Source organism: Symphalangus syndactylus, chromosome 10, assembly GCF_028878055.3.
Source record: "Symphalangus syndactylus isolate Jambi chromosome 10, NHGRI_mSymSyn1-v2.1_pri, whole genome shotgun sequence".
NCBI classification, from domain to species: domain Eukaryota; kingdom Metazoa; phylum Chordata; class Mammalia; order Primates; family Hylobatidae; genus Symphalangus; species Symphalangus syndactylus.
Window position 1 is genome coordinate 107,102,574 of NC_072432.2, and position 25,013 is coordinate 107,127,586.

The 25,013-nt window shown below is 40.4% G+C and overlaps 1 protein-coding gene across 2 annotated transcripts in view; it reads left to right on the forward strand.

Moving 5' to 3' along the window:
- The first annotated feature begins 11,433 nt into the window (after positions 1-11,433).
- Positions 11,434-25,013, forward strand: part of MRPL3 (mitochondrial ribosomal protein L3) — a 40,949-nt gene continuing 27,369 nt past the window's right edge. Inside the window, exons 1-5 of one of the 2 annotated variants that reach the window (XM_055295458.2) lie at positions 11,434-11,727; positions 12,738-12,922; positions 13,963-14,054; positions 16,206-16,304; positions 24,643-24,742. In XM_055295458.2, coding sequence (XP_055151433.1) covers positions 11,636-11,727; positions 12,738-12,922; positions 13,963-14,054; positions 16,206-16,304; positions 24,643-24,742 — 568 coding nt within the window. In that variant the 5' untranslated portion in view covers positions 11,434-11,635. Of the gene's footprint in view, positions 11,728-12,537; positions 12,610-12,737; positions 12,923-13,962; positions 14,055-16,205; positions 16,305-24,642; positions 24,743-25,013 lie in introns of those variants that run through there. The other variant, XM_063610757.1, reaches the window with a different exon arrangement.

Below are 25,013 nucleotides of genomic sequence, written 5' to 3' on the forward strand. Positions count from 1 at the left end.
GGTAAGCCCATCACCTTCCAGCGTGGGCGTTATGGCCATCATGACCATGTCACAGTGCTTCAGAGATTTTGTTTATGGCCAGTTTTGGGGTCAGTTTTTGGCCAGATTTTGGGGGCCTTGTTCCCAACAAGTTTCTTGTAGATTGTGGATATTAGTCCTTTACTGGATACAAGGTTTGCCAATATTTTCTTCCATCTGTGGGCTGTCTGTGTCAGGCCTCCGAGCCCAAGCTAAGCCATCATATCCCCTGTGACATTTGGTGCCATGACTTGGATCAGGGGACCTCCTTTGGGAGATCCATCCCCTGTCCTCTTGCTGTTTGCTCTGTGAGAAAGATCCACCTACGACCTCAGGTCCTCAAATCAACCAGCCCAAGGAATATCTCACCAATTTTAAATTGGGTAAGTGGCCTCATTTTACTCTCTTCTCCAACCTTTCTCACTATCCCTGAACCTCTTTCTCCTTTCAATCTTGGCGCCATCCTTCAATCTCTCCCTTCTCTTAATTTCAGTTCCATTCCTTTTCTGGTAGAGACAGAGGAAATGCGTTTTATCCATGAACTCAAAACTCGGGCACTGGTCACGGACTCGGGAAGACAGTCTTCCCTTGGTGTTTAATCACTGCGGGGACACCTGCTTGATTATTCACCCACGTTTCAGAGGTGTCTGTTCACCACAGGAATGCCTGCCTTGATCCTTCACCCTTAGTGGAAAGCACCACTTTCCTGAGGGGCAAGCAGGAAAGTGGTGCTTTCCTGTCTCTACCTGTGCTTTCGTGCCTCTACCCTCTCTTTTCTCTGGGCTTGCCTCCTTCACTATGGGCAAACTTCCACCTTCCATTCCTCCCTCTTCTTCCTTAGCCTGTGTTCTCAAAAACTTAAAACCTCTTCAACTCACAACTGACCTAAAACCTAAATGCCTTATTTTCTTCTGCAACACCACTTGGCCCCAGTACAAACTTGATAATGGCTCTAAATGGCCAGAAAACGGCACTTTCGTTTTCTGCATCCTACAAGACCTAGATAATTTTTGTCAAAAAATGGGCAAATGGTCTGAGGTGCCCTACATCCAGGCATTTTTCACACTTTGTTCCCTCCCTAGTCTCTGATCCCAGTGTGACTCATCCCAAATCCTCCTTCTTTCCCTCTCACCTGTCCCTTCAGTCCCAATCCCAAGCATCACTGAGTCTTTTCAATCTTCCTTTTCTACTGACACATCTGACCTCTCCCCTCCTCCCCAGACTGCTCCTCCTCAGGTCACTCCCTGCGAGGCTGAATCAGGCTCCAATTCTTCCTCAGCCTCTGCTCCCCCACCCTATAATCCTTCTATCACCTCCCCTCCTCACACCTGATCTGGCTTACAGTTTCCTTCCGTGACTAGCCCTTCCCAACCTGCCCCAAAATTTCCTATTAAAAAGGTGGCTGGAGCTAAAGGCATAGTCAAGGTTAATGCTCCTTTTTCTTTATCTGACCTCTCCCAAATCAGTTAGCACTTAGGCTCTTTTTTGTCAAATATAAAAACCCAGCCCAGTTCATGACTCATTTGGCAGCAACCCTGAGACGCTTTACAGCCTAGACCCTAAAAGGTCAGAAGGCCGTCTTATTCTCAATATGCATTTTATTACCCAATCCACTCCTGACATTAAATAAAGCTCCAAAAATTAGATTTTGGCCCTCAAACCCCACAACAGGACTTAACCTCACCTTCAAGGTGTACAATAATAGAGAAGAGTTGCAATTACTTGTCTCTGCTGTGAGAGAAACCCCAGCCACATCTCCAGCACACAAGAACTTCAAAATGCCTAAGCCACAGCAGTCAGGCATTCCTTCAGGACTTCCTCCCCCAGGATCTTGCTTTAAGTGCTGGCAATCTGGCCACTGAGCCAAGGAATGCCCACAGCCCCGGATTCCTCCTAAGCCGTGTCCCGTCTCTGCGGGACCCCACTGGAAATCGGACTGTCCAACTCACCTGACAGCCACTCCCAGAGCCCCTGGAACTCTGGCCCAAGGTTTTCTGACTGACTCCTTCCCACATCTTCTTGGCTTAGTGGCTGAAGACTGACACTGTCCAATCACCTTGGAAGCCTCCTGGACCATCATGGACACTTTGGGCAACTCTTACAGTGGAGGGTAAGTCTGTCCCCTTCTTAATCAATATGGAGGCTATCCACTCCACATTACCTTCTTTTCAAGGGCCCTATTTCCCTTGCCTCCATAACTGTTGCAGGTATTGATGGCCAGGCTTCTAAACCTCTTAAAACGCCCCTATCCTACCTGTCCAAAAACCAGACAAGTCTTAAAGTTGGTTCAGGATCTTCACCTTATTAATCAAATTGTCCTTCTCATCCATCCTATAGTGCCAAACCCTATATTCTGTTCTGGATCTCCAAGATGCTTTCTTTACTATTCCTTTGCACCCTTCATCCCAGCCTCTCTTTGCTTTCACTTGGACTGACCCTGACACCCATCAGCCTCAGCAACTTACCTGGGCTGTACTACCTCAGGGCTTCAGGAACAGCCCCCATTATTTCAGTCAAGCCCTTTCTCATGATTTACTTTCTTTCCATTCATCTGCTTCTCACTTTATTCAATATTTTGATGACCTTCTACTTTATAGCCTGCCCCTACAAATCTTCTCAACAGGACACCCTCCTTCTTCTCCAACATCTATTTTCAAAGGGATATCGCATATCCCCCTCCAAAGCCCAAATTTCTTCCTCATCTGTTACCAATCTCAACATAATTCTTCATAAAAACACATGTGCTCTCCCTGCTGATTGCATCCGACCGATCTCCCAAACCCCAATCGCTTCTACAAAACAACAACCCCTTTCCTTCCTGGGCATGGTTGGATACTTTCGCCTTTGGATACCTGGTTTTGCCATCCTAACAAAACCATTATATAAACTCACAAAGGGAAACCTAGCTGACTCCATAAATCCTAAATCCTTTCTCCACCCCTCTTTCTGTTCCTTAAAAATAGCCCTAAAAGCTGCTCTCACACTAGCTCTCCCTAACTCATCCCAACCCTTTTTCATTACACACAGCCAAAGTTCAGGGCTGTGCAGTCAGAATTCTTACACAAGAGCTGGGATCATGTCCTGTAGCCTTTCTGTCCAACCAACTTGACCTTACTGTTTTAGGCTGGCCCCCACATTATTCCTGATACCACACCTGACCCCCATGACTGTATATCTCTGATCCACCTGGCATTCACTCCATTTCCCCAATTTCCTTCTTTCCTGTTCCTCTCCCTAATCACACTTGGTTTATTAATGGCAGTTCCACCAGGCCTAATCGCCACTCACCAGCAAAGGCAGGCTATGCTATAGTATCTTCCACATGTATCATTGAGGCTACTACTCTGCCCCCCTCCACTACCTCTGAGCAAGCTGAACTCATTGCCTTAACTCGGGCCCTCACTCTTGCAAAGGGACTACACATCAATATTTATACTGACTCTAAGTATGCTTTCCATATCCTGCACCACCATGCTGTTATATGGGCTGAAAGAGGTTTCCTCACTATGCAAGGGTCCTCCAGCATTAATGCCTCTTTAATAAAAACTCTTCTCAAAGCTGCTTTATTTCCAAAGGAAGCTGGAGTCATTCACTGCAAAGGCCATCAAAAGGCATCAGATCTGATCACTCAGGGCAACGCTTATGCTGATAAGGTAGCTAAAGAAGCAGCTAGCTTCCAACTTCTGTGCCTCATGGCCAGTTTTTCTCCTTCTCATTGGTCACTCCTATTTACTCTCCAAATGAAGTTTCCACCTATCAATCCCTCTCCACTCAAGGCAGATGGTTCTTAGGCCAAAAAAATATATATATCTCCTTCCAGCCTCATAGGCCCATTGTATTCTGTCATCATTTCATAACCTCTTCCTTGTAGGTTACAAGCCATTAGCCCACCTCTTAAAACCTCTCATTTCCTTTCCATCGTGACAATCTATCCCCAATCTGCCACTCTTGACTCCCTCTTGGAGTGGATAGATGATCTTTGCTGGCAGAACACACTCCAATACTTTCACCCTGATGAAGTCCTATTCCTAACTTTTATACTCCCTCTTATTCTAGTTCCCATTCTTATGCCACCCTCTACCTCTCCCCAGCTATCTCCACCACATTATCAATCTCACTCACGCTCTCCTAGCCATTTCTAATCCTTCTTTAACAAACAATTGCTGGCTTTACATTTGTCTTTCCTCCAAAATCGCCGAGGCCTCAATTTACCCACTGCTGAAAAAGGAGGACTCTATATATTTTTAAATGAAGAGTGTTTTTTTTTTTTTTTTTTTTTTTTTTTTTACCTAAATCAATCTGGCCTGGTATATGACAACATAAAAAAACTCAAGGATAGAGCCCAAAAACTTGCCCACCAAGCAAATAATTATGCTGAACCCCCTTGGGCACTCTCTATTTGGATGTCCTGCGTCCTCCCAATTCTTAGTCCTTTAATACCTCTTTTTCTCCTTCTCTTATTTGGACCTTGTGTCTTCTGTTTAGCTTCTCAATTCATAAAAAATGCATCCAGGCCATCATCAATCACTCTATATGACAAATGCTCCTTCTAACAGCCCCACAATATCACCTTTTACCCCCAAATCTTTCTTCAGTTTAATCTCTCCCACTCTAGGTTCCCACACTGCCCCAATCCTGCTCGAAGCAGCCCTGATAAACATCACCCATTATCTCTCCATACCACCCCCAAAAATTTTCGCCGCCCCCAACACTTCACCACTATTTTGTTTTGTTTTTCTTATTAATATAAGAAGACAGGAATGTCAGGCCTCTGAGCCCAAGCTTAGCCATCGTATCCCCTGTGACCTGCATGTATACATCCAGATGGCCTGAAGCAACTGAAGATCCACAAAAGAAGTGAAAATAGCCTTAACTGATGACATTCCACCATTATGATTTTTTCCTGCCCCACCCTAACTGATACGACATAGCCTCCCCTCCCCGCCCTTAAGAAGGTACTTTGTAATATTCTCCCCTCCCCACTTAAGAAGGTACTTTGTAATATTCTCCCCCACCCTTAAGAAGGTACTTTGTAATATTCTCCCCTGCTCTTAAGAACGTACTTTGTAGGCCTATCCCAAACCTATAAGAACTAATGATAATCCCACCACCCTTTGCTGACTCCTTTTTCGAACTCAGCCCGCCTGCATCCAGGTGAAATAAACAGCCTTGTTGCTCACACAAAGCCTGTTTGGTGGACTGTCTCCACACGGATGCATGTGACATTCTGTTTACTCTGATGATGATTTCTTTTGCTGTACAGAAGCTTTTTAGTTAAATTAGGTCCCATTTATTTATTTTTATTTTTATTGCATTTGCTTTTGGGGTCTTACTCATACTAATAACGATTTTTTTAGACCTCCAAAGGAAACTAGAAAATAGAATACTGGCTGGGTGTGGTGGCTCATGCCTGTAATCCTAGCACTTTGGGAGGCTAAAGCAGGAAGATTGCATGAGGCCAGGAGTTTCAGTCCATCCTGGACAACACAGCAAGATCCTGTCTTTACAAAAAAATGAAAAATCTAGTCAGGCATGGTGGCACTCACCTATAGTCCTAGCTACTCAGAAGGCAGGCAGGAGGATCGCTTGAGCCCACAAGTTTGAGGCTGCAGTGAGCCATATCATGCTACTGCACTCCAGCCTAGGTGACAGAGCAAGACCCCATCTCTAAAAAAAAAAAAAAAAAAAAAAAAAAAAGGTAAACAAAACTAAATAAAGAAAATAGAACAGTTTCTTTTAAAATCTTGATGTTATATCTCAAAATATTCCAAAATCAAATTCTGTTTGCTATATGAGTTACCAGCATTTTGAACTTTGGGCTTAATTGTCTATAATAGTTTTCCATTTCTGCTATAACAAAGTACCCAAATCTAAATGGCTTAAACAACACAAATTTGTTATTTTACAATTCTAGGGGTCAAAACTTTGACACAAGTCTCACTGGGCTACTACAAAGGTGTCTGCAGGGTTGCATTCTATTCTGGAGCTCCTACAGGAGAATATATTTCCTTGCCTTTTCTAGCTTCTAGAGGTCACTGCATTCCTTGGTTTTGCACCCCTTCTTCCATCTTCCAGGCAAACACTGTTAGGTTGATTCTTTTTACATTGCATTTATCTTACCCTTCCTCCATTGTTACATTTCTCACCACAGCCAGAAATGTTCTCAGATTTTAAGGACTCATGTAATTACACTGGGCCCACCCAGAAAATCTAGTATAATCTCCACATCTCAAGGTTCAAAACTCTAATTACATCTGCAAAGTCCCTTTTGTCATGTAATAAAGCACATTTACAGATTTCAAGAATCAGGACATAAACATTTAGAATAATGTGATTATTGTGGCTGGGAGCAGTGGCTCACACCTGTAATCCCAGCACTGTAGGAGGCTGAGGCAGGTGGATCATGAGGTCAAGAGATCAAGAACATCTTGGCCAACATGGTGAAACCTGTCTCTACTTAAAAAAAAGAAATACAAAAATTAGCTGGGCATGGTGGCGGGCCCCTGTAAACCCAGCTACTTGGTATGCTGAGGCGGACAATCGCTTGAACCCAGGAGGCGGAGGTTGCAGTGAGCCTTGATCACGCCACTGCACTCCAGCCTGGTGACAGAGTGAGACTGCACTCCAGCCTGGTGACAGAGCGAGACTCCATCTTTACAAAAAAAAAAAAAAAAAAGAAGTCTTCACTTAGAAGACTAGAAGGGGCCTCAGCTGATCGGATGAACAGGCAGAGAGGTGAAGTGATTTACTCTGTGTGGCACTGCTAGTTAAGTTTAGACCTGAGATTGAATCCCAAGTCTCTTGGCTCTGAGTTCACAGCCATTTTTCGAATGCTGCTACCCAGTATGTGGTCAGCTTGTTAGAAATGCAGACTCTTGAGCTTCATCTTGAGCTTGTTAGAAATGCAGACTCTCAGATCCCACCTTAGACCTAATGAATCAGGTTCAGCATTTTAGCAAGATTCCCAGGTAAATCTTGTACACATTCAGGGTTGAGAATCACAGGATTACGACATCAGGTGGGCTCTGAATAGCCTCCAATGAGGTTGCATAGGAATTGAATGGGTGAATATCTCAAGCAGTTCGGCCTCATCATTCTCTCTTGAGACCGACTGATTCTGATCTAGACTGATCAGACGCCTAAAGATGCAGGCTTAGCACTATCATCATCAATCTTTGCTGGTCTGGGGCATCCTCTGGATGCTGAGCTGAGTGTTCCAATAATGTGCTATGTAGCTTTCTCTTCTAAGGAAAGAGGCAGTACAGTGGATCAGTTAAGCACTTGGACTCTGTAGACAGCCTGCCTGGCCTCAACTCCTGGGTCCACCACTTATTTAACAAATGTAAAGTTTGTGCACTTGAATGACCTGCTCATCTTCTCTGTGCCTCAGTTTCTGTATTTGTAAAATGGGGATGAGACTAACAGTACCCACTTCACAGGTGAGGATTAAATAAGTTAATATACGGAAAGCACATAGATCAGTGTCTGCCACTTAGCAAAAGCAATGCAAATGTTAGTTATTTATCATTTTTCTGGGAACCCCTAGGCCTCCTGTAAGTGGAATCAAAATCCTAAACTAGCTCAGTCTTTAGAATTTCTCCAGATTCTGTATCTGTAAGGCTCAGAGGGGTAATCCTGATTATGATTCTAGGTGACTAGAGTATCCACTGGTTTAGAGCTATACTCTAGCCATCAAAACTACACTGGCATTGGGAGGAAGACCAGGGAGGAAGAGATGTCCTTCTGAAAAGCATTGGTTCCCTGGCATGTGATGCTACATTGTCTGTTGCTAATATTTTTTCTAAGCAATCAAAGAACTTTAAAAAATGCACATTGGTATAATTACATTAAGTTTTGAAACCATAAACCCAGATTACTACATGGCCATACTGCTTTTTTCAATTTTTTTTAGGCTTTCTTCAAGCCAAATGAATTTTAATTCTGATCATCTCTTGGAACCCTAAAGTCTGTGGGCTTACTTGGGAATTTACAAGTAAAAATTATGTTTTAAAAGCAATATATTAAAGTTACAAATTGTGATTTGGCCTTACTGAAGGACATTGAAGCAGAATTCATTCTCTTATTGAATATCTGTGGATTTTGCAATACAGCCTTTCAAATTTTCTATTTCAGCCAGCAATGGAATCTTAAAGTTCAAAAATCTCTTAAAGTTTATTTTATCTATATCCCCATTGGATGCTTGACTCACCTTCATAACATCTTTACTGATTTTAAAATATGCTAGATTCTCACAACTTGAGAAAAATGGAGGAAGGTCAAGGATAACTTAGTAAATCCAAATCATTGTTTAAAAGATTTCTAATTTCAAATATAAGGTATGTTATAAACTAAGAGACAGCATAAGTGAATACTAAAATGGAAATTACCCAACAAAAAATTGACCATCTTGCAATAATCCAACTATACAGGATCTATCACAAACATTATAAGAGCTAATGGTAGAGCCTAATGGTAGGAACACATATAAAAGATTATTTCCGGTGAACTCTTGCTCTGAAATCTGCTCCTTCTATGATTATTCTCTTGTGTTGAACATGGCTTTAGTAATTCAAAAACGAATCTATTCCTAATGTTTTATTTAGTAAGAGAAGGTTTATGAGATCATCTGTTGGTCTGAATTAGCGGAGTAAGAGTTATAGAACTGTAGCACTAAAAAGAGAAAGTGCAAGTTATCTTTGTTCCAATAAGGAATTGAAATCTTACAGAGGCAAAATGGCATTACAATTTCAGGGTCTAAGGCAGTTTCTGATGGATGACATCAGAAATAACAGGAAGCTCTAGGTCAGTGCCTGACTGCCCTAGAAAAGCCTAGGCTGGGTCCCTTGACAACTGGGCCTGGTAACTGTCAGTTAGCAGCATATTGTAGTGACTAAATCAAGTATGACACCACTCAGCCCTGGCTGGCAATCAGGAGACACATTTTTCACGACAGCAGACAAGCTATGTTTTACTTTGATTCAGTTCAGCAGTGGTGCCTGCTGTCAAGGTCGTCCTTATGGATTAGGAGATATTTGGTACTATGGGAAAAGGTTAGACCAAATGGCTACCTCTTCAATCCTCACTGACCACTGAGTGTGATATGTTTACTTACCGATTTTCCTCTTTAGCCTTAAAGAAATTCCAATGCAAGAGTAGTGACATATTTGTCATAGAGAGCCAAAGAGCCAAAATGTCTAAAAGCATAAGCTCTATCTGTGGTCACAGTCTTTGGTTCTACCAGTTAATAGCTGGGTGATTTTATTTAAGTTATGTAATCTCTGTATGCCTATTTTCTTAACTGTAAGATCCAGATAATTATACTATTGTCACAGCAGATTGTTATAACAATCAAGTGAGAAAATATACTGAGAGAGTAAAAGTGAATACTATTAGTAACTGGACTGCAGTGTTTATAGCAGAACATCAATACAATATTTCTTTTTTTTTTTTTTTTTTTTTTGAGGCGGAGTCTTGCTCTGTCACCCAGGATGGAGTGCAGTGGCTCAATCTAGGCTCACTGCAAGCTCCGCCTCCCAGGTTCACACCATTCTCTTGCCTCGGCCTCCTGAGTAGCTGGGACTATAGGCGCCCGCCACTATGCCCGGCTAATTTTTTTTTGTACTTTTAGTAGAGAAGGGGTTTCACCATGTCAGCCAGAATGGTCTCAATCTCCTGACCTTGTGATCCACCCGCCCTGGCATCCCAAAGTGCTGAGCCACCATGCCCAGCCCATCATTACAATATTTCTTACAGACCGTACTGTAGGCCACACCACTGCCGCAAAATGACTAACAGTTCCTTATTCTGAGTGATTGCTGCTTCCTTATGAACATCATGCCCACTTCCTCTCTGTTCTTCCTGTCTCTAGAACAAAGATTATCAAGATATCCAATTGCTGAACTGTCCTTTCTTCTTGACAGCATCCATTCTAAAACAAGTTCCTGCTTCTCTGATGCCACCTTAAAATCACTCAGCCTTAAGTCCAAATTTCATTTCAAGCCCCTCCCAGTCACTCTTGGAAACATCCTCAGACATATGCTGTCTTTTGCTGCATCAAGCTAATTAAACTCAACTTTGTATGAGTTCACGTTTTCTTCTAGTAGCCTTGGCTGATGGGCTTCCACAATGCTGAGCACATACTCTAGCACACTATATGGATGTTAGTTATTGGCAGTGGTACAGAAATCTTCTTCTTATTCTCAACTTCTTGCATGTAGCACACCTCAAAACATGTTTGTTCAATGAAGAGCCATCCTTAAGTATCTGGGAAGCCAGGCAGCATGGCTAGAATGAAGAGATGTAGTTTTTCCTTCAAGGTCCAAAATATTATTGAAAAGTGTCTAAGGTAACCGCAACAGCAATGAGTTAAATGAATGGACAAGCAAAGCAAAGATTTTTTAGCCCACTAAAGTCCAAGTAATGGCCAGGAATTGACCATTGTCTGGACCTGTTAAGCCAGGATAGCCAGATCTCTAGTAAAAAGACAAGGTTGAAATAGCTACACTTTAAAGTTCTTATTTCCAAATTTCTACAAACAGTAATCTGACAAGGGAATTAGTAGAAGAATAAATATCCTAGTCAATACATGGTTATTAGGCTAGATCTGGAACCCAAGACAAGCGATTGTTTGTGCAGAAGGTGTATTAGCTATCTATTACTGCATAACAAATTACCCTAAAGCTTAATGACTCAAAAAAAACCAGTAATCATTTATTTTCTCTGGCAATTTCTCCTGGTCAGGATTTCACAAGCTGCCTGGCTGGGAGGTTCAGGCTTAACGTCTCCATGAGTTGCAGCCTAGGGCTAGTGGATCCACTTGCTAGGTGGCTCAGTCATGACTGGCTAGTTGATTCCTCTTTATATGTTCCTCCCTGCAGAGCTGTTTGAGTGTCTGCAGGAAATGACGGCTAGCTTTCTCCATAGGGAGCAATCCAAGAGACAAAAACTGCAGTAACAATATGTTTTATGATCCAGCCCTAGAAGGCATACATCATTTCTATGGGTGTAGTCTACTGATAACACATGCCAACTCTGTTTCAGTGCCAACTCTGCTCCTCTGCCAGATGTGTTGTTTTGGTCCAGCACCTAAATTCTGAGTCAGTTTCCTCATTTATAATTGAAAAATAACTACTTCCTTTCAGGACCGTTTTTTATGATTAATATAGGATTATCAAGCGCTGCTTAGCATAATGCATTGCCTCACAACGGGCACTATTTAGAAGTGTTTTCATTTTCCTTAGCGTCCTCAGGAAGTCTGCCCTTATTCTTCTAAAGTTTAAATTCTGAACATTCCTTTTATTTTACCCCTGGAGGGGCGAGTCAGTCCCCACCCACCCCTGCCTACTCCAACTCAGATCCAAAGTAGGACAACGGTGGAAGCGGAACTATAGTTTCCGGGGAGCGACTCCAGTGCCCGGAGTTCATTGTAAAGTGCACCGGAAGTGGATCCGGCGGCTTTCTTTCCGTCGCGGAGGGCATCGGCCGGCGACCATTCCGGCGACCATTGCGACAACTTCTCCACGGCTGCTGCGTCCACGTGGCGGTGGCGTGGGGACTCCCTGAAAGGAGAGCGGCGGGGCGCCCGGAAGTCGTGAGTCGAGTCTTCCCGGGCTAATCCATGCCGGGTTGGAGGCTGCTGACGCAGGTCGGCGCCCAGGTGCTGGGTCGAGTCGGAGAAGGCCTGGGTGCTGCCCTGGGCCCGGGAAACAGGTAGGAAGGTGTGAGGGTGTCCTACCTGCACAGTTGCGTCCTGAAGCAGTGGAATGGCCTGGTGCAGTTGGGCCTCCCCTGGGTGGAGGAGGAAGGGGTTCTGTTGAGACGTGGGGCACAGAAGAATAAGGGCGGTTAACCTAAGGAAGCACGTTCTAAGGGGATTGAAGTGGTGATTTTTAAAAAACGCTTATGAGCCAGCCACTAGCAGCGAACGCTATTAACAGCAATCATATCTTAAAATTAGTGAGCATTTGCCAGGTACTAAGAGCTCTGCTAAGTGTATTAGGTCCCTTATGTAGCCTCACGGGAACAAACTACTATCATAAGGTTTACAGATAAAACTGAAGGTTAGAGAGGTGAGTTAATTTGCCCAAAGTCACTCAACTAATAAGTGGAAAATTGGGAATCTAACCTGAATTTACCTGACTACAAAAGGAGAGTAGACTGCAGAAAGCTTTACTTCTGTTCTGACCCTCCATGCAAGAATTACGCCCCTTCTTCCTGACCTCCACCCACTAAGGTCTTTCTTGGTACGTTCACCTGTTCAGAGGTCATGACTTTTGTGGATCTTTTAACTTTGCATACCCAGTTTCTTCACTTCTCTGAACCTAGGCCATGTCATTGTAGGGAGGCGGTGAGCTTATTAGACAAAGATCAGCATGCCACCTTCTGCCACCTCCACTGAATGTAAAACTATTAAGGTACACTTCCAAATGGGTTAGTGGCTTCTCATGTCTATAGGTAGGACTGTTTTTTTGGGAATCTGTTTATCTGCGAGGAGAAGATGAATTTTTTTCTCCAGGGTAACGACTAACAGTTTAAATGTGAGCCTTATCCGAAGGAATGGGATGAGGAAAAGGTTGGAGACATGAAAAAAAGGTATACAGAATCCAAGCCCTTTCCCAAGGCCCTGACCACACTTTCCAATTTGTGACTTCCCTTTTCTATAATAAGTGGAGGAAGTTTTTAAATTGTGGCTTGGTTTTATTTGTTTTTTCTTTTTATAGAACACACATCTGGCTTTTTGTTAGAGGTCTTCATGGAAAGAGTGGTACATGGTGGGATGAGCATCTTTCTGAAGAAAATGTCCCATTCATTAAGCAGTTGGTCTCTGACGAAGATAAAGCCCAATTAGCAAGTAAACTATGTCCTCTGAAAGATGAACCATGGCCTATACATCCTTGGGAACCAGGTGATTATTTTGTATTTGATGAGCTCTCATTTCCTAATTGCTGTGTGGCTGGACACATTTAAAATCATAGTGACCGCCTGATAATTTATCATTTCTTGAATTTATTTTTCATGTGCTGCGTCTGTTTTATTGTGGTTTGTTTTGCAAGTTTATTTCCAACCTCCTAGTCTAGTTTTAGTGAATGTCATGATAATAAAGACCTGCTTGAGAAGCTGTTTTATAGGTGAAGGGAGAATCATTCTGCATACATTCTCTTGTTTACTTCAGCTAAAAAGAATATAAGTCAGGAAAGAAAGGCTGGAAGAGTATGATGTAAATTGTAATGTGTTGCATGGATGTTCATCTGGGATGCTTTAGCACTGTAGATTTGGGAAGCATAACCCCTGAATCAGCTCTTTGTGTCTAGAAGGATGCTAAACCCATGTGTGGCCAGAACAAGAGGAGTAAGGCCTTTTCTATTAAGTGTGTGGTCCCTGGTTAGGGTTTATTGTGACAGTCGAATTGGATAGTTATCAAAACTTCTTAGTGAGGCAACTTTACCAGTTTATGCAAAGAATCTAAGTGTCTGGTTGTAGACTGACATATTTTAGCAATATATGACCAGTCGTGGCATCTCTATAGCCTCAGCTATCTTTTCAGAGTTTGAGTGATAGATGTTTTCTAATGAATAAAGTTGGGTAAAAATTGATACTAGGAAAGCAAAATGATGGACTTATCATGCCCTATATGAATGCCATTGTTTAAAACCAGAATATATCTAACTTCTCTGTTTTCTTTATTTCATATATTTATGTTTGTTCATTTTACAAATATTTATTGAGCACTAATATGTCATGCCAGGCATGGTTGAAGGCACTGACATCTGTAAAGAACAGTCCTATTTTACTCTCTGAATATATTAGCATATTTCTTATGTGCCTGCTCCTCATACTGAAACCTGATTTTAGGAAAAACGATTTCATCATGTTGGTGAATGTTGCTTTCATGTTGGTGAATGTTGCAAAAGCTTTTGTTCACATTGCTTTGGTTTTAATTGCCAGGTTCCTTTAGAGTTGGCCTTATTGCCTTGAAGCTGGGCATGATGCCTTTATGGACCAAGGATGGTCAAAAGCATGTGGTCACATTACTTCAGGTAAAAGAAAAACAAGACGTAAGAGATATCTATGTGTTTCAAGATCTATTTGTGCAAACCTTAACAAGAACTATTTGTATCCTGAAACATGGAACTGTGTGGTGAAGAAAGGGGTAATGTTGAACATAAATAGTATTAAAGAACTTATGGTGGTTTCAGGAATGTTCTCACCCTTGCCTGAGCAGTGGCCTTCTGATACTGGTATTGGGATAACTGGAGCAATGAATTTTTTTTTAAGTATAACCTAGCCTTTTACAGATCTTGTTTACTTCATAATCGGAAAAAAACACAATCCCATTTTGTTTTCTTTTATGGCGTTCTTTCAACTCCAAATTACGGTTTTGATCTTTTTGCTAACAGAATATAATACTCTTATCTGGTGAGGCTGTATTTTGTTCACTAAGATAAGCTATAGTCTAATGGGTAAGAATGTGTGTCCTGCGACCGGAATACCTGAGTTGCAATCCTGATTCTGCCACTTACTAGTGTATTCCTTGGAGCACTGTGCCTCATCTGTGAAAGATACTCTATTCTGTAAAAGAAATAATTGTGACCTACCTCAAAAGGTTATTGTGTAGATTGTACAAGATGATAAATGTCAGGCACTTGAAACAATGTTAAGTGTCCACTAAATATTAGCTACTATTGTCTTTATCATTATCGTTGTTATTATTATTATTATAGAAAGATACTGGTAAGAGATCATCACTCCCCAAATCACTTTGAGCAACTCAGTTGATCTTGCTGCTTAGTCTTAGGCAAGTAATGATACAGGTGATGTAAAGTAAGAGCTCATGCACCTAAGTGCTTAGAGTGCTAATAAGGCACAAAGAGTCTATAGATCCTTTGCAAATTATGATTGGCTCTGAATGATCAAGTATAAGACGATAGTTTTGTGAACTCTGAAGAAACTGGCAGGGGCGGGGGGCTTTCAGTAATAGCTGGTGGGATTGCAAATTGGTACAAAACCATTTTGGAAAACACTTTAGCATTATGTGGCAAAATTAAGACAGGTTAGCCTTGTAGTCTAGCAATTCCACTTCCAAGTATTACTAGAAAACTTGAGCAGCAGCATCACACTTAATGCCAGCAAACTAGAAATAACCCAAGTCTCTGTCCACAGTAGAACGGGTAAACAAATCATGTTATATTCACATAACGAAATGTTGTGCAGCAATGAAAATGAACAGAATAGAGCTACACAGTATAGTTGAACCTTAAAAATATGTTAAGTGAAGTAAGACATGGAAGAGTACATAAAATCCATAAAATCTGATTCCATTTATATAAAGTTTAAATCAGACAATTCTAAATACATTATTAAGCAATACTTTCCAATATAGTAATTATAAAGAAAAATAAATGGTTATCATAAATGTCAAGAGTTATTTCTAGGGCAGTGCTTCTCAAACTTTAGTGAACCTCAGAATCACTTACAGGTCTTATAAAACACAAAGATTCTGATTCAGTAGGTCTGGATTGAGGCCTGAGAATCAGCGCCTTATTAAGTTCCCAGGGGATCCTGACACTGCTTGTCTGGTGACCATACTTTTGAGAACTCCTGCTGTAGGGTAAAAAGATGAGGAGGTGATTGGGAAGAGACACACACGGGCTTTTGGGATTCTACTTCTTGAGCTGGGTAGTGGTTACATATATATTTTGTTTATACTCATTTTGTTGTATATGTTCTTTTCTGTATGTATTTAATCTTTGTTTTTTTTTTTTGAGACGGAGAATCGCTCTGTCACCCAGACTGGAGTGCAGTGGCGTGACCTTGGCTTACTGCAAGCTCCACCTCCTGGGTTCTCGCCATTCTCCTGCCTCAGCCTCCCGAGTAGCTGGGACTACAGGCGCCCACCACCATGCCCAGCTAATTTTTAGTATTTTTAGTAGAGATGGGGTTTCACCGTGTTAGCCAGGATGGTCTCGATCTCCTGACCTCGTGACCCGCCCGCCTCGGCCTCCCAAAGTGCGTATTTCATCATTTTTTAAAAATTTATGTTTTTAAGATTGTGGTTGGTGTTAGAGGAAAGATGAGGTAAGTAACTGTAGGGAATTCCTATTTGTCCTAATGTCTCAATGTGGCTGGTTTGTAATGTTAAAATATGTATTGGCACATGCTTAGTTTTTTTATGTTTTTTTTTTTTTTAGGTACAAGACTGTCATGTCTTAAAATATACTTCAAAGGAAAATCATAATGGAAAAATGGCAGCCCTGTCTGTAGGAGGAAAAACTGTATCACGTTTTCGTGTAAGGATGTATTTTCATAGCTAGAATACTGCATTTTTCATCAGTTTCAAATCTGGATGAGTTTATGTTTTGAGATTGTTCCACAGCCGCAAACTTGCATTTGTTTGTGAGGTAAATTGTGTATTTGGGGGAGGCAGTCGGCACAGCCATTTTGCCCAGGAGTCTTGGAGACTCTTGAGTTTGTTCTAATACCTCTCCCTGTATCTGGAACAAGTAATTTTACCTCTCTAAGCTGTAGTGCTTGTATATCTGTACAAGGGAATAAAAATACTACATACGTAATGGGTTTATCACAAAGATTAAATTAGGTTTTTCAAATGTGCCTGGAATATAACAGACAGTAGATTTGGTTATTTTGTTATTGTTTTATGTTTCATTTCACTTTCTTCCTATGGAAAATTGTCTTAACTCTTGACACCAAGAGTATGTGGAAATTAATTTTGTGTATTCTAGAAGGAGCTTGCAGTGTTTGGGAGAAAGCTGTATAAGAACCCAAATCAGATTTTTTTTAATAAAGCTTTTTTTTAAAGTAGAGTACTGAGTTTGTAGTTTAAGTTTGGAAAAGCTGCCCAGTGAGTATCCTGTATTGAATAACTAAAACCAGAAAACCTTTCTCAAAATGGGAGTGGTTTTCAGTAAACATCTTTAGGTTTACTAGAACACATTGCTTATCTCTAAGACAAACTTTTTTTTCATTGCAAACTGTTTATGAAATGAACAAGGCAGAAATTAGGATACAGCCCATACCCTGACTATCAAAACTATCAGGTGTTTATCCTACCAACTACTCTATTTTCTTATCATAGTTAACTTTTATTGAACATTTATTACATGCCAAGTGCGTAAGCATTACGCCTTTTTCATTTGTTACTTTATGTAAACTTTTCAGCCTCTGAGGCTAACGCAGTTAACTAACTCGTTCAAAGTCACCCACTGGTAAAAGGTAGAGCGACAGACACCAGAGCCTTACCTAACTGTGTCTTGATATCTACCCACTGGGAGCTCATAAGCTAGTGAGGAAATTACACAAATAAAACAGCCATCCCAGTACAATATTATAAATCCAAGGAGCACAGAACCGGAGACAGCCAATTCTGCCAGGGAAAATCCCAGGAGGTTTCACAGGGAGGAGAATAGAAAGGAAAATGGGTGTTACAGGCATGCCAGACAGAATGACCTCTGCAGAAGCAGAGACAACATGGAAGAGCATGTGTGCTTGGGGAGAGAAGTGTAATGTGGCTGCATTTTAGTGTGCAGGCCTGGGCCAGTGTTGGGAGGGTGGTGAAGCTGCAGCTATCAAGGTAGTGTGTGAGGTTTAGACTTCATCTTATGGACTTTGAGGTGCTTTCTGAATTCTTTAACTAGGTCAGTAACTTGTTCAGATTGTTAAATTAGTTAACTAAAATTTTAAAAATCTGATAGGAGGAAACAGTTTTTAGGAGATTGTTTTAAGAGATCAGGAGAGAGTTGATAAGAGCCTTTAGAAGCAAGGCAGTTGCATTGAGATTGGAAGGGGCAGGGATTGGAAAGGACTGGGTGGGAGGACAGAACTAGGTCAGTGCTGATTCCATACTCTGGGATAGGAACAAGGAAAAGGGAAGCTTTGGAGGAAAGAGATGTTTGAGATGTTCACCGGAAATCATAGTTCTGTAAATGGTGAGAAATACTGATTAGTCAATAAGTGGTGGTGGAAATCACTGAAATCTGTGACATGGTTTATTTTGTTTCGTGTTAGAGAAGTTAGCTATTTTTGAATATTATGGTAGCATACTCCATTTATTTTTCTTTAAAGCTTTGTCATAATATCTGTGCTGCTATTCTTAACAGTTTAGTGACTAACAAACTCGGGTTTCAAATAACTCCATAGTAATTAGAGTACAATGAGATATTTATAGGAACTTTTTGAAAAAATCAAGTGTTTGACTTTTTAAAAATTTGTTATGTGCCAGCCTTCATATGAGTAATTCTTTGGTTTGATAGATGCCACTGTTTTCTACTTGATTGTACTTCTGTGTTTTTGTAATGACTAGCATCGTCATCTTCATTTTCATTACCAGTTTTGTAAATTGATGCCTTCATGGCCTTAATATTTGTAAATCAAGCATGCTAGGGTAATCCCTTCTGCCCCAGCCATGTCTGTGAGGATTGCCCCCTCTGAAATATGAGGTGGTGAGAAAACAAGTGATGTGGGATCAGAAGAGTTGAATTCTAATCTTGATTTCTACCTTTAGGTCCCCTTTACTCACCTTTTGAACATCTATTTTCTTACCCGTAAAAACAAGGAATAGTACTTGATGGTCTCTGAATTCTCTTCCAGTTCTGAAAGTCTCACATTGGTTCTCTGAATATTTTAATTCTCAAGAAAAAACAAGTTTGGAGAAAAAAAGTACATGGGAGCTCAATTTATTGTATTTTACTTAGTGATGAAGATGTGTTATAATCAAAATTTTATGAAAGTAATACTAATAATATTACTATAACAGTACTAATAATTTAAAATATTACAGAAATGATAGACATTGCATTTCATAGTCGAGGGTGTTCACACATTTTTTTCTTTTTTTTTTTTTTTTTTGAGACGGAGTCTCGCTCTATCACCCAGGCTGGAGTGCAGTGGCGCAATCTCGGCTCACTGCAAGCTCTGCCTTCCAGGTTCACGCCATTCTCCTGCCTCAGCCTCTCCGAGTAGCTGGGACTACAGGCGCCCGCCACCACGCCCGGCTAATTTTTTGTATTTTTAGTAGAGACGGGGTTTCACCGTGGTCTCGATCTCCTGACCTCGTGATCCGCCTGCCTCGGCCTCCCAAAGTGCTGGGATTACAAGCGTGAGCCACCGCGCCCGGCCACATTTTTTTCTCTTTAGCTTATTCTGATAGCTTTATTCTCTTCAGTGGTTACATAGCACAGGAGGGTGATTTGGATGTTGTGTTCTAATGTTGTGGATTTTGACTCACTTAATTTACATAAACTTTGAAAACTTCACTTCTCTAGCATAGAAAGTACTGCAAAGGACCTTCTTTCTTCAAGATATAAAATTTCTAAGTCCAGGTGACATTTATTACAATAACAAGAAAAAGCTTTGTCTATAAAATGACCTTTCTTCAAAATGAAATGTGAAAATGAAGTTTTAGAATTCTTTGTAAATACAGCATTTTTGTTTGAAAACAAAGATTTTTGAAACTAAAAGTATACAGACTTCCATATTATAGCTCTCAGGAAAAAATGCAAATAGATTGATTATAGAGGATTTTTTTAAAAAACGAAGACCTGTGAATATAAAATTTCATATATCTAAACATTTGGAAATTAAATCACTTTATAATAGTGTTAGAACTGTTTTCTTTTAATCTGTAGAGAATTTATGCCTCCAAGAAATTAGACTACGTTGCCTTTTTATTTTGTACCTTATAAATAAAAACTGATGTGGTACATAGTGTTTTTGAATGAGGAAGTTAAGTGGCCTTAAACATTGATTAAATCAATTCATCTTAGGAGGAGAGGCATTTTCATTGTGGGAAGGATAATTGCAGAGAACTTTGAAGTGGGGGAAAAGAATGCAACCTCGTAGATGGGATTATCCAAGCGTGACAGTACTGTCAGTCTTTTAAATTGCCTTTTGAAATCATTTACTTATTTAGAAGTTTGAAAAAAAGAAAAAAGTCTTTTTTACTGCTTCTGGTTTTAACTCTACTTGAGCATTTGGTTTTCCTTCTGACTGAAACCTAATTAGTTTTATAATATTTTGATTTTAAAAGAAAAAAGTATTTACTATTAGTTAAATTGGATGATAAGAAGTATGTTTTACCTTGGTTCTATTTATGGTTTAGTCTAAAAAGTTACTTAGGATGAGATGTTTATATTGTCTGTTTTGTATTACTAGAATAGTAAAGGATTTTCCTCAGAAGCTTCCAGATATGCCTAAAAAGCTGGCATTAACAAAATAATATGCTTTTAAAATCATGTGGAATAGGTGAATGTCAAAAATAAACTTGAAGTCTATTCTAAAATTTAATAAATCTGAGTTTTATACATCAGGAAAATAATTTCAAGGAGCCATACTGTTAAATGAAAATTTTGTGTTTGCTCTTGTTACAGAAGTGAGTATGAATGAAGATGAAAAGCAGGGGACTTGATAATAGTGATGTTGGGTGTTAGTGTTAATTTCAGCGTGTAGGAAATAAAATAATAAGAGAATGATTGGAATCAATTTGTGTTATCACTCTTGTGGAGGAAAGGATAGCTTCTTGAGAGAACTCTGTGAGGTGTAGAACAGTCTTCAGTGGACATCAAAGTAGAGCTTCTCGGCATTTGTTGTAGGCTCCACTGGAGAGCCCCAGGGGGATTCCTGGTAAGTTGTAGACTGATCCAGAAATTAAACTGTGTGCCTACAGGCCAGTGCCACCCAATTTCATGTCAACTATAGGCAACTGAGTAAGTTATAAGTACTAATGGTTTACATTTTAAACTGAACAAGTAACTAAAGTTTGCTGAGTATTCACATACTATATTCTACAAACAAGTCTGACTCTGCAGGCACTTCACTGGAATTTGGGAGAAGGATACTTTGTTATTATCAGTGTCATCTTGAGTTGATTAGGGTTTTTTAGTTGCTGCTATTCTTGCTTTTTGAAAATTACAAATTACTATTGGTTTGGTTTTATAATAGATTCTTGCCGATTTGTTCGTCCTCAGAGCAAGTCATGATATATCTGTTAGGCCTATACTTTTACAGTAACTAGACCTGAAGATTGAGGACACAAACACAGTAACATCGTGTTCCAAGAACTGATGCAGCAGAAGAGTAGAAAAGTGGGAGGAGTTAGACAAACTTTTTCCCAGATGGTTGCCTGTCCGTTATCTTCTGTTTCTTTTCATCGTTGGTTTAGCCCACTTCTTTATAGTCTAACCTGCCACTGTGCTTAGCTGTAAAGTCAGAGACACAGATGAATAAAAAACGGCCTTTACCATCCAGGTGCTCACAGGTCAGCATGCTGACCAACATTTGAGTAGATAAGTGTATGGTGATATGGACGGTAATTGAGATATTCCAGTGTCTAGTGTTGGCATAGACAAAGGAGCAATGTGCTGTGGTAAGGCTGCTCAGAGAGGGATCTGGATAGGAAATACAACTGAATTTAGTACTAGAGACATGTACTTACATTTCCCAATGTGAAGAGTGCCTCTTTCACCAGAATAAAACCAACACAGATACCTCAGCCTGCTGTTCCTTCTTCCCTCAACTTTGAAGCTTTGGAGATGCAGGGTAGGGAGGAGATCACAGGTGAAGAGAGTGGTGCAGACAGATTCAGGTAAGCATATATAGAGTACCATAGCCATTGGGGGCCTGCAAGTTCTTCATTTATGGTTAGAAAGTTGAGGGAGAGCGAACAGCAGGAAAATAGATGTACTATGTTATATTGTGATGAAAGAGGCACTCTTCACATGAGGAAATAAAAAGTGTCATAACTTTTTTGTCAAGCCCTGTAGCAATCTATATCGAGTCTTAAGAATTAAGGTGGGGGGAAGACCCAGGAATTATAAGAAAATAAGATGTCTATAGGTTTTGTTTTTAGTGGCACTGGTTGTAGTGATATTTACAATAGCAGGACAGAAGGCAGGAGTGGAGAGCAGACAGCAGGATCTACCAGGAGCTGGGGATATAGCAGCAACTAAAGCAAGTCTGCCATTACATTTGGGTAGGTTTGGGGGTGAAATGGGAAGGCTGTTACATAGAACAAGGGTCCCCAACCCCCGGGCTGTGGACTGCGCTGTGGCCTGTTGGGAACCAGACTGCACAGCAGGAGGTGAATGGCAGGTGAGTGAGCATTAGTTACCACCTGAGCTCTACCTCCTGTCAGTCAGATCAGTGGCAGCATTAGATTCTTATAGGAGTGCAAACCCTATAGGAGCTGTGCATGTGAGGGATCTAGGTTGCATGCTCCTTATGAGACTCTAATGCCTGATAATCTGAGGTGGAACAGTTTCATTCTGAAACCATCCCTCTTGCTGCCTCCATTGGTCTGTGGAAAAATGGTCTTCCGTGAAAACCAGTCCCTGGTACCAAAAAGGTTGGGTACTGCTGACATAGAAACAGTAAAAAATGTGTATCATGACACATGGAGATAAATGCTTTGAAGGGTAATACTAAAAATGTAAAGGATTTTTCTCGGAAGCTTCCTGGTATGCCTAAAAAACTGGTATTAATAAAATAATATGCTTTAATAAAATAAAAGTAGGCTGAGGGGATAAGTGACAAAAAATGGTGCTATTTCAGATTGAGTAACTAGACAAGGTAAGTTGATATTTTGATTGATACCTGAATAAGTAAGGGAGCCAGTCATGCAAAAATATGGCAGAAAAGCATTCTAGACAGAGGCAATAGGATGCGCAAAGGTCTTGAGGCCAGTGTTTGATGTGTTCTTGGGCCAATAAGGGAGTGCATTTTTTCTGAAGCAGGGTGAGTCAGGAGGAGAGTAAAAGATGAGGTCAGATTGTGTAGAACATTTTAAACCATGATAAGGACTTAGGACTTGATTCTGCAGGAAGTAGAAGCCACTGTAGATATATGATATGGCTTGAGTTTTAAAATGATAATGCCAGCCTGTGAATTGAGAACAGACTAGAGAGTCAGGAGTGTGGAAGCTTGGAGACCAGTTAGGAGGCTATTGAAATAATCCAGGCAGAAGATAGTGGATGAGGTTGGTGTGGGTTGTATTTTTAAATAGTCTGGAGGAATTGCTGATGAATGGGACGTGGAATGTGAAGAAGAAAAGAATCAAGGGTGACTAAGATTTTTGACCTATATGGCAGCATTATGGAGTTGCCTTTTTTATTGAGATTTGGAAGAAGGCCAGGGAAGGGCAGGCTGGGTGAAGGGAGTTGAGTTCAGTTTTAGACACGTTAAGCTTAAGTTTCTATATGACACTGAAGTGGAGATAATGACTTGGCAGTTGGACATGTGAATGTATAGTTCAAAGTAGAATTTGGAATTGAAGTTAGAAATGTGCAGACATTCACATATATGAGAACTGAGAGAGTAGTAACTGGAAGCCAAGAGAAAGTCTTCCATGGAGAGAGTGGTCACCTGTGTTAAGCATTGCTGGTAGATTCAGTAAAATGAGTATCAACCAGTGTGGTTGACCATATGGAGATCCTTGGTGAATGACAAGCACTTTCCATTGAGTGCTAGGAGCTGAAAGCACTGATTAAACTGGGTTCACAGAATGGGAGGAGAGAAAGTAGACTTGGCAAGTCTTTCCAGGAGCTTTGCTGTAAGGGAGAACAGAAAAATTAGCTAAAGAATATGTGGCCAAGAAAAAGTTTGTTTTAATATGTGAATTATTGTGACATGTTATATATAGTGATAGGAAGTTCCAGTAGAAAGGGGGAAAAAAATGAAGATTTCTTAGAAGAGAGTGGGGACAATTTCAGGAGGAAACCATTGAATAGGTGAGAAGGGGTGGGAATTAGTGCTTTTAATAAAAGTATGGACAGCTCATCTATCAGCATGATTTCCAGCCCCAGTTTGACATAGAGATCATGTGAGGTGCCTGAAAATTAGCAATGCCTAGACCCCACACTAGACAGTGAAGATACAATCTCTAAGCAGAGGGCCCTTGCTGTTGGCATTTTCTAGGAGCTCTCCATGTGCATCTCATGTATAACCTAGAGTAGGGTGGGAGGATAGTACTATTAATATATTAGTGCTGGTATAGACAATTTGATTTGGTAAAAGCATGGAGAAGTTCTCTTAATTCTTTTATTTGATCAACTCAAGGGGAGGAAGAGGAAACAGTGCTGAAGATTTTAGAAGAGGATGTGACTTAGTTTCCTTATAGAGTGTGAAAATTATTTAGCCAGAGATATGTAGGTATCTCTAGATATAACCAGGCCACATTTGAGATTCTGAAGTTTGTGGTCATAACATTTAAATGTAACATACCGTGTTTTCTTCCAGTTTAGAATAAGTGCAGAATAGGCAGAGAGTTGATTTTTCGGGGTTTAGGTTCTTAATTCAGACAGTCTCCAGTCAGAATTTAAATATGAGCACAACTCTTTATTTTCCTGCAGAACAGAGGTCTTTCCTAGTGTGCTATATTTGAACACTGTGTACATGGTTGGAATCTAAGTAGTAAGATTATTCACAGAGATGTAATAAAATATAGCTATAAATCTCACCTCCCTTAAATAAGGGGAATTGGGTGCCCTTTGTTCATTAAGGAATAAGGTATGCTTTGATTTATTTTCTGGGGTGTTAATAATTTGGTTTAGATCTCTGTGCATTCAATTCCACTTTTAATATTCAATGTATTACTTATATGTGCTGCTTTTCCTCTAGAAAGCTACATCCATTTTGGAATTTTACCGAGAACTTGGATTGCCCCCGAAACAGACAGTTAAAATCTTTAATATAACAGATAATGCTGCAATTAAACCAGGTAATTTGAGGTTGGGGAGAGGAGGGAGGTAAAAATACCCAAATATGCAATTTGTTTAATGTCACCCCTTTCAATAAAGCTACATCTAAAATGCAGAGTCTCAAACACTTACTTTTAAATACAAAACTGTATCTGATTTTTTTTTTTTTTAGTGGAAAAACCTGTAGAGAACTCTTTGCCTTCTGTGAGAGAGGGAGGAACACTTTTAAGTTTTTAATGTAGAGAGTTTAACATTTGAAAAAGCCACCTCAAAGAAATACACTAACTTTTA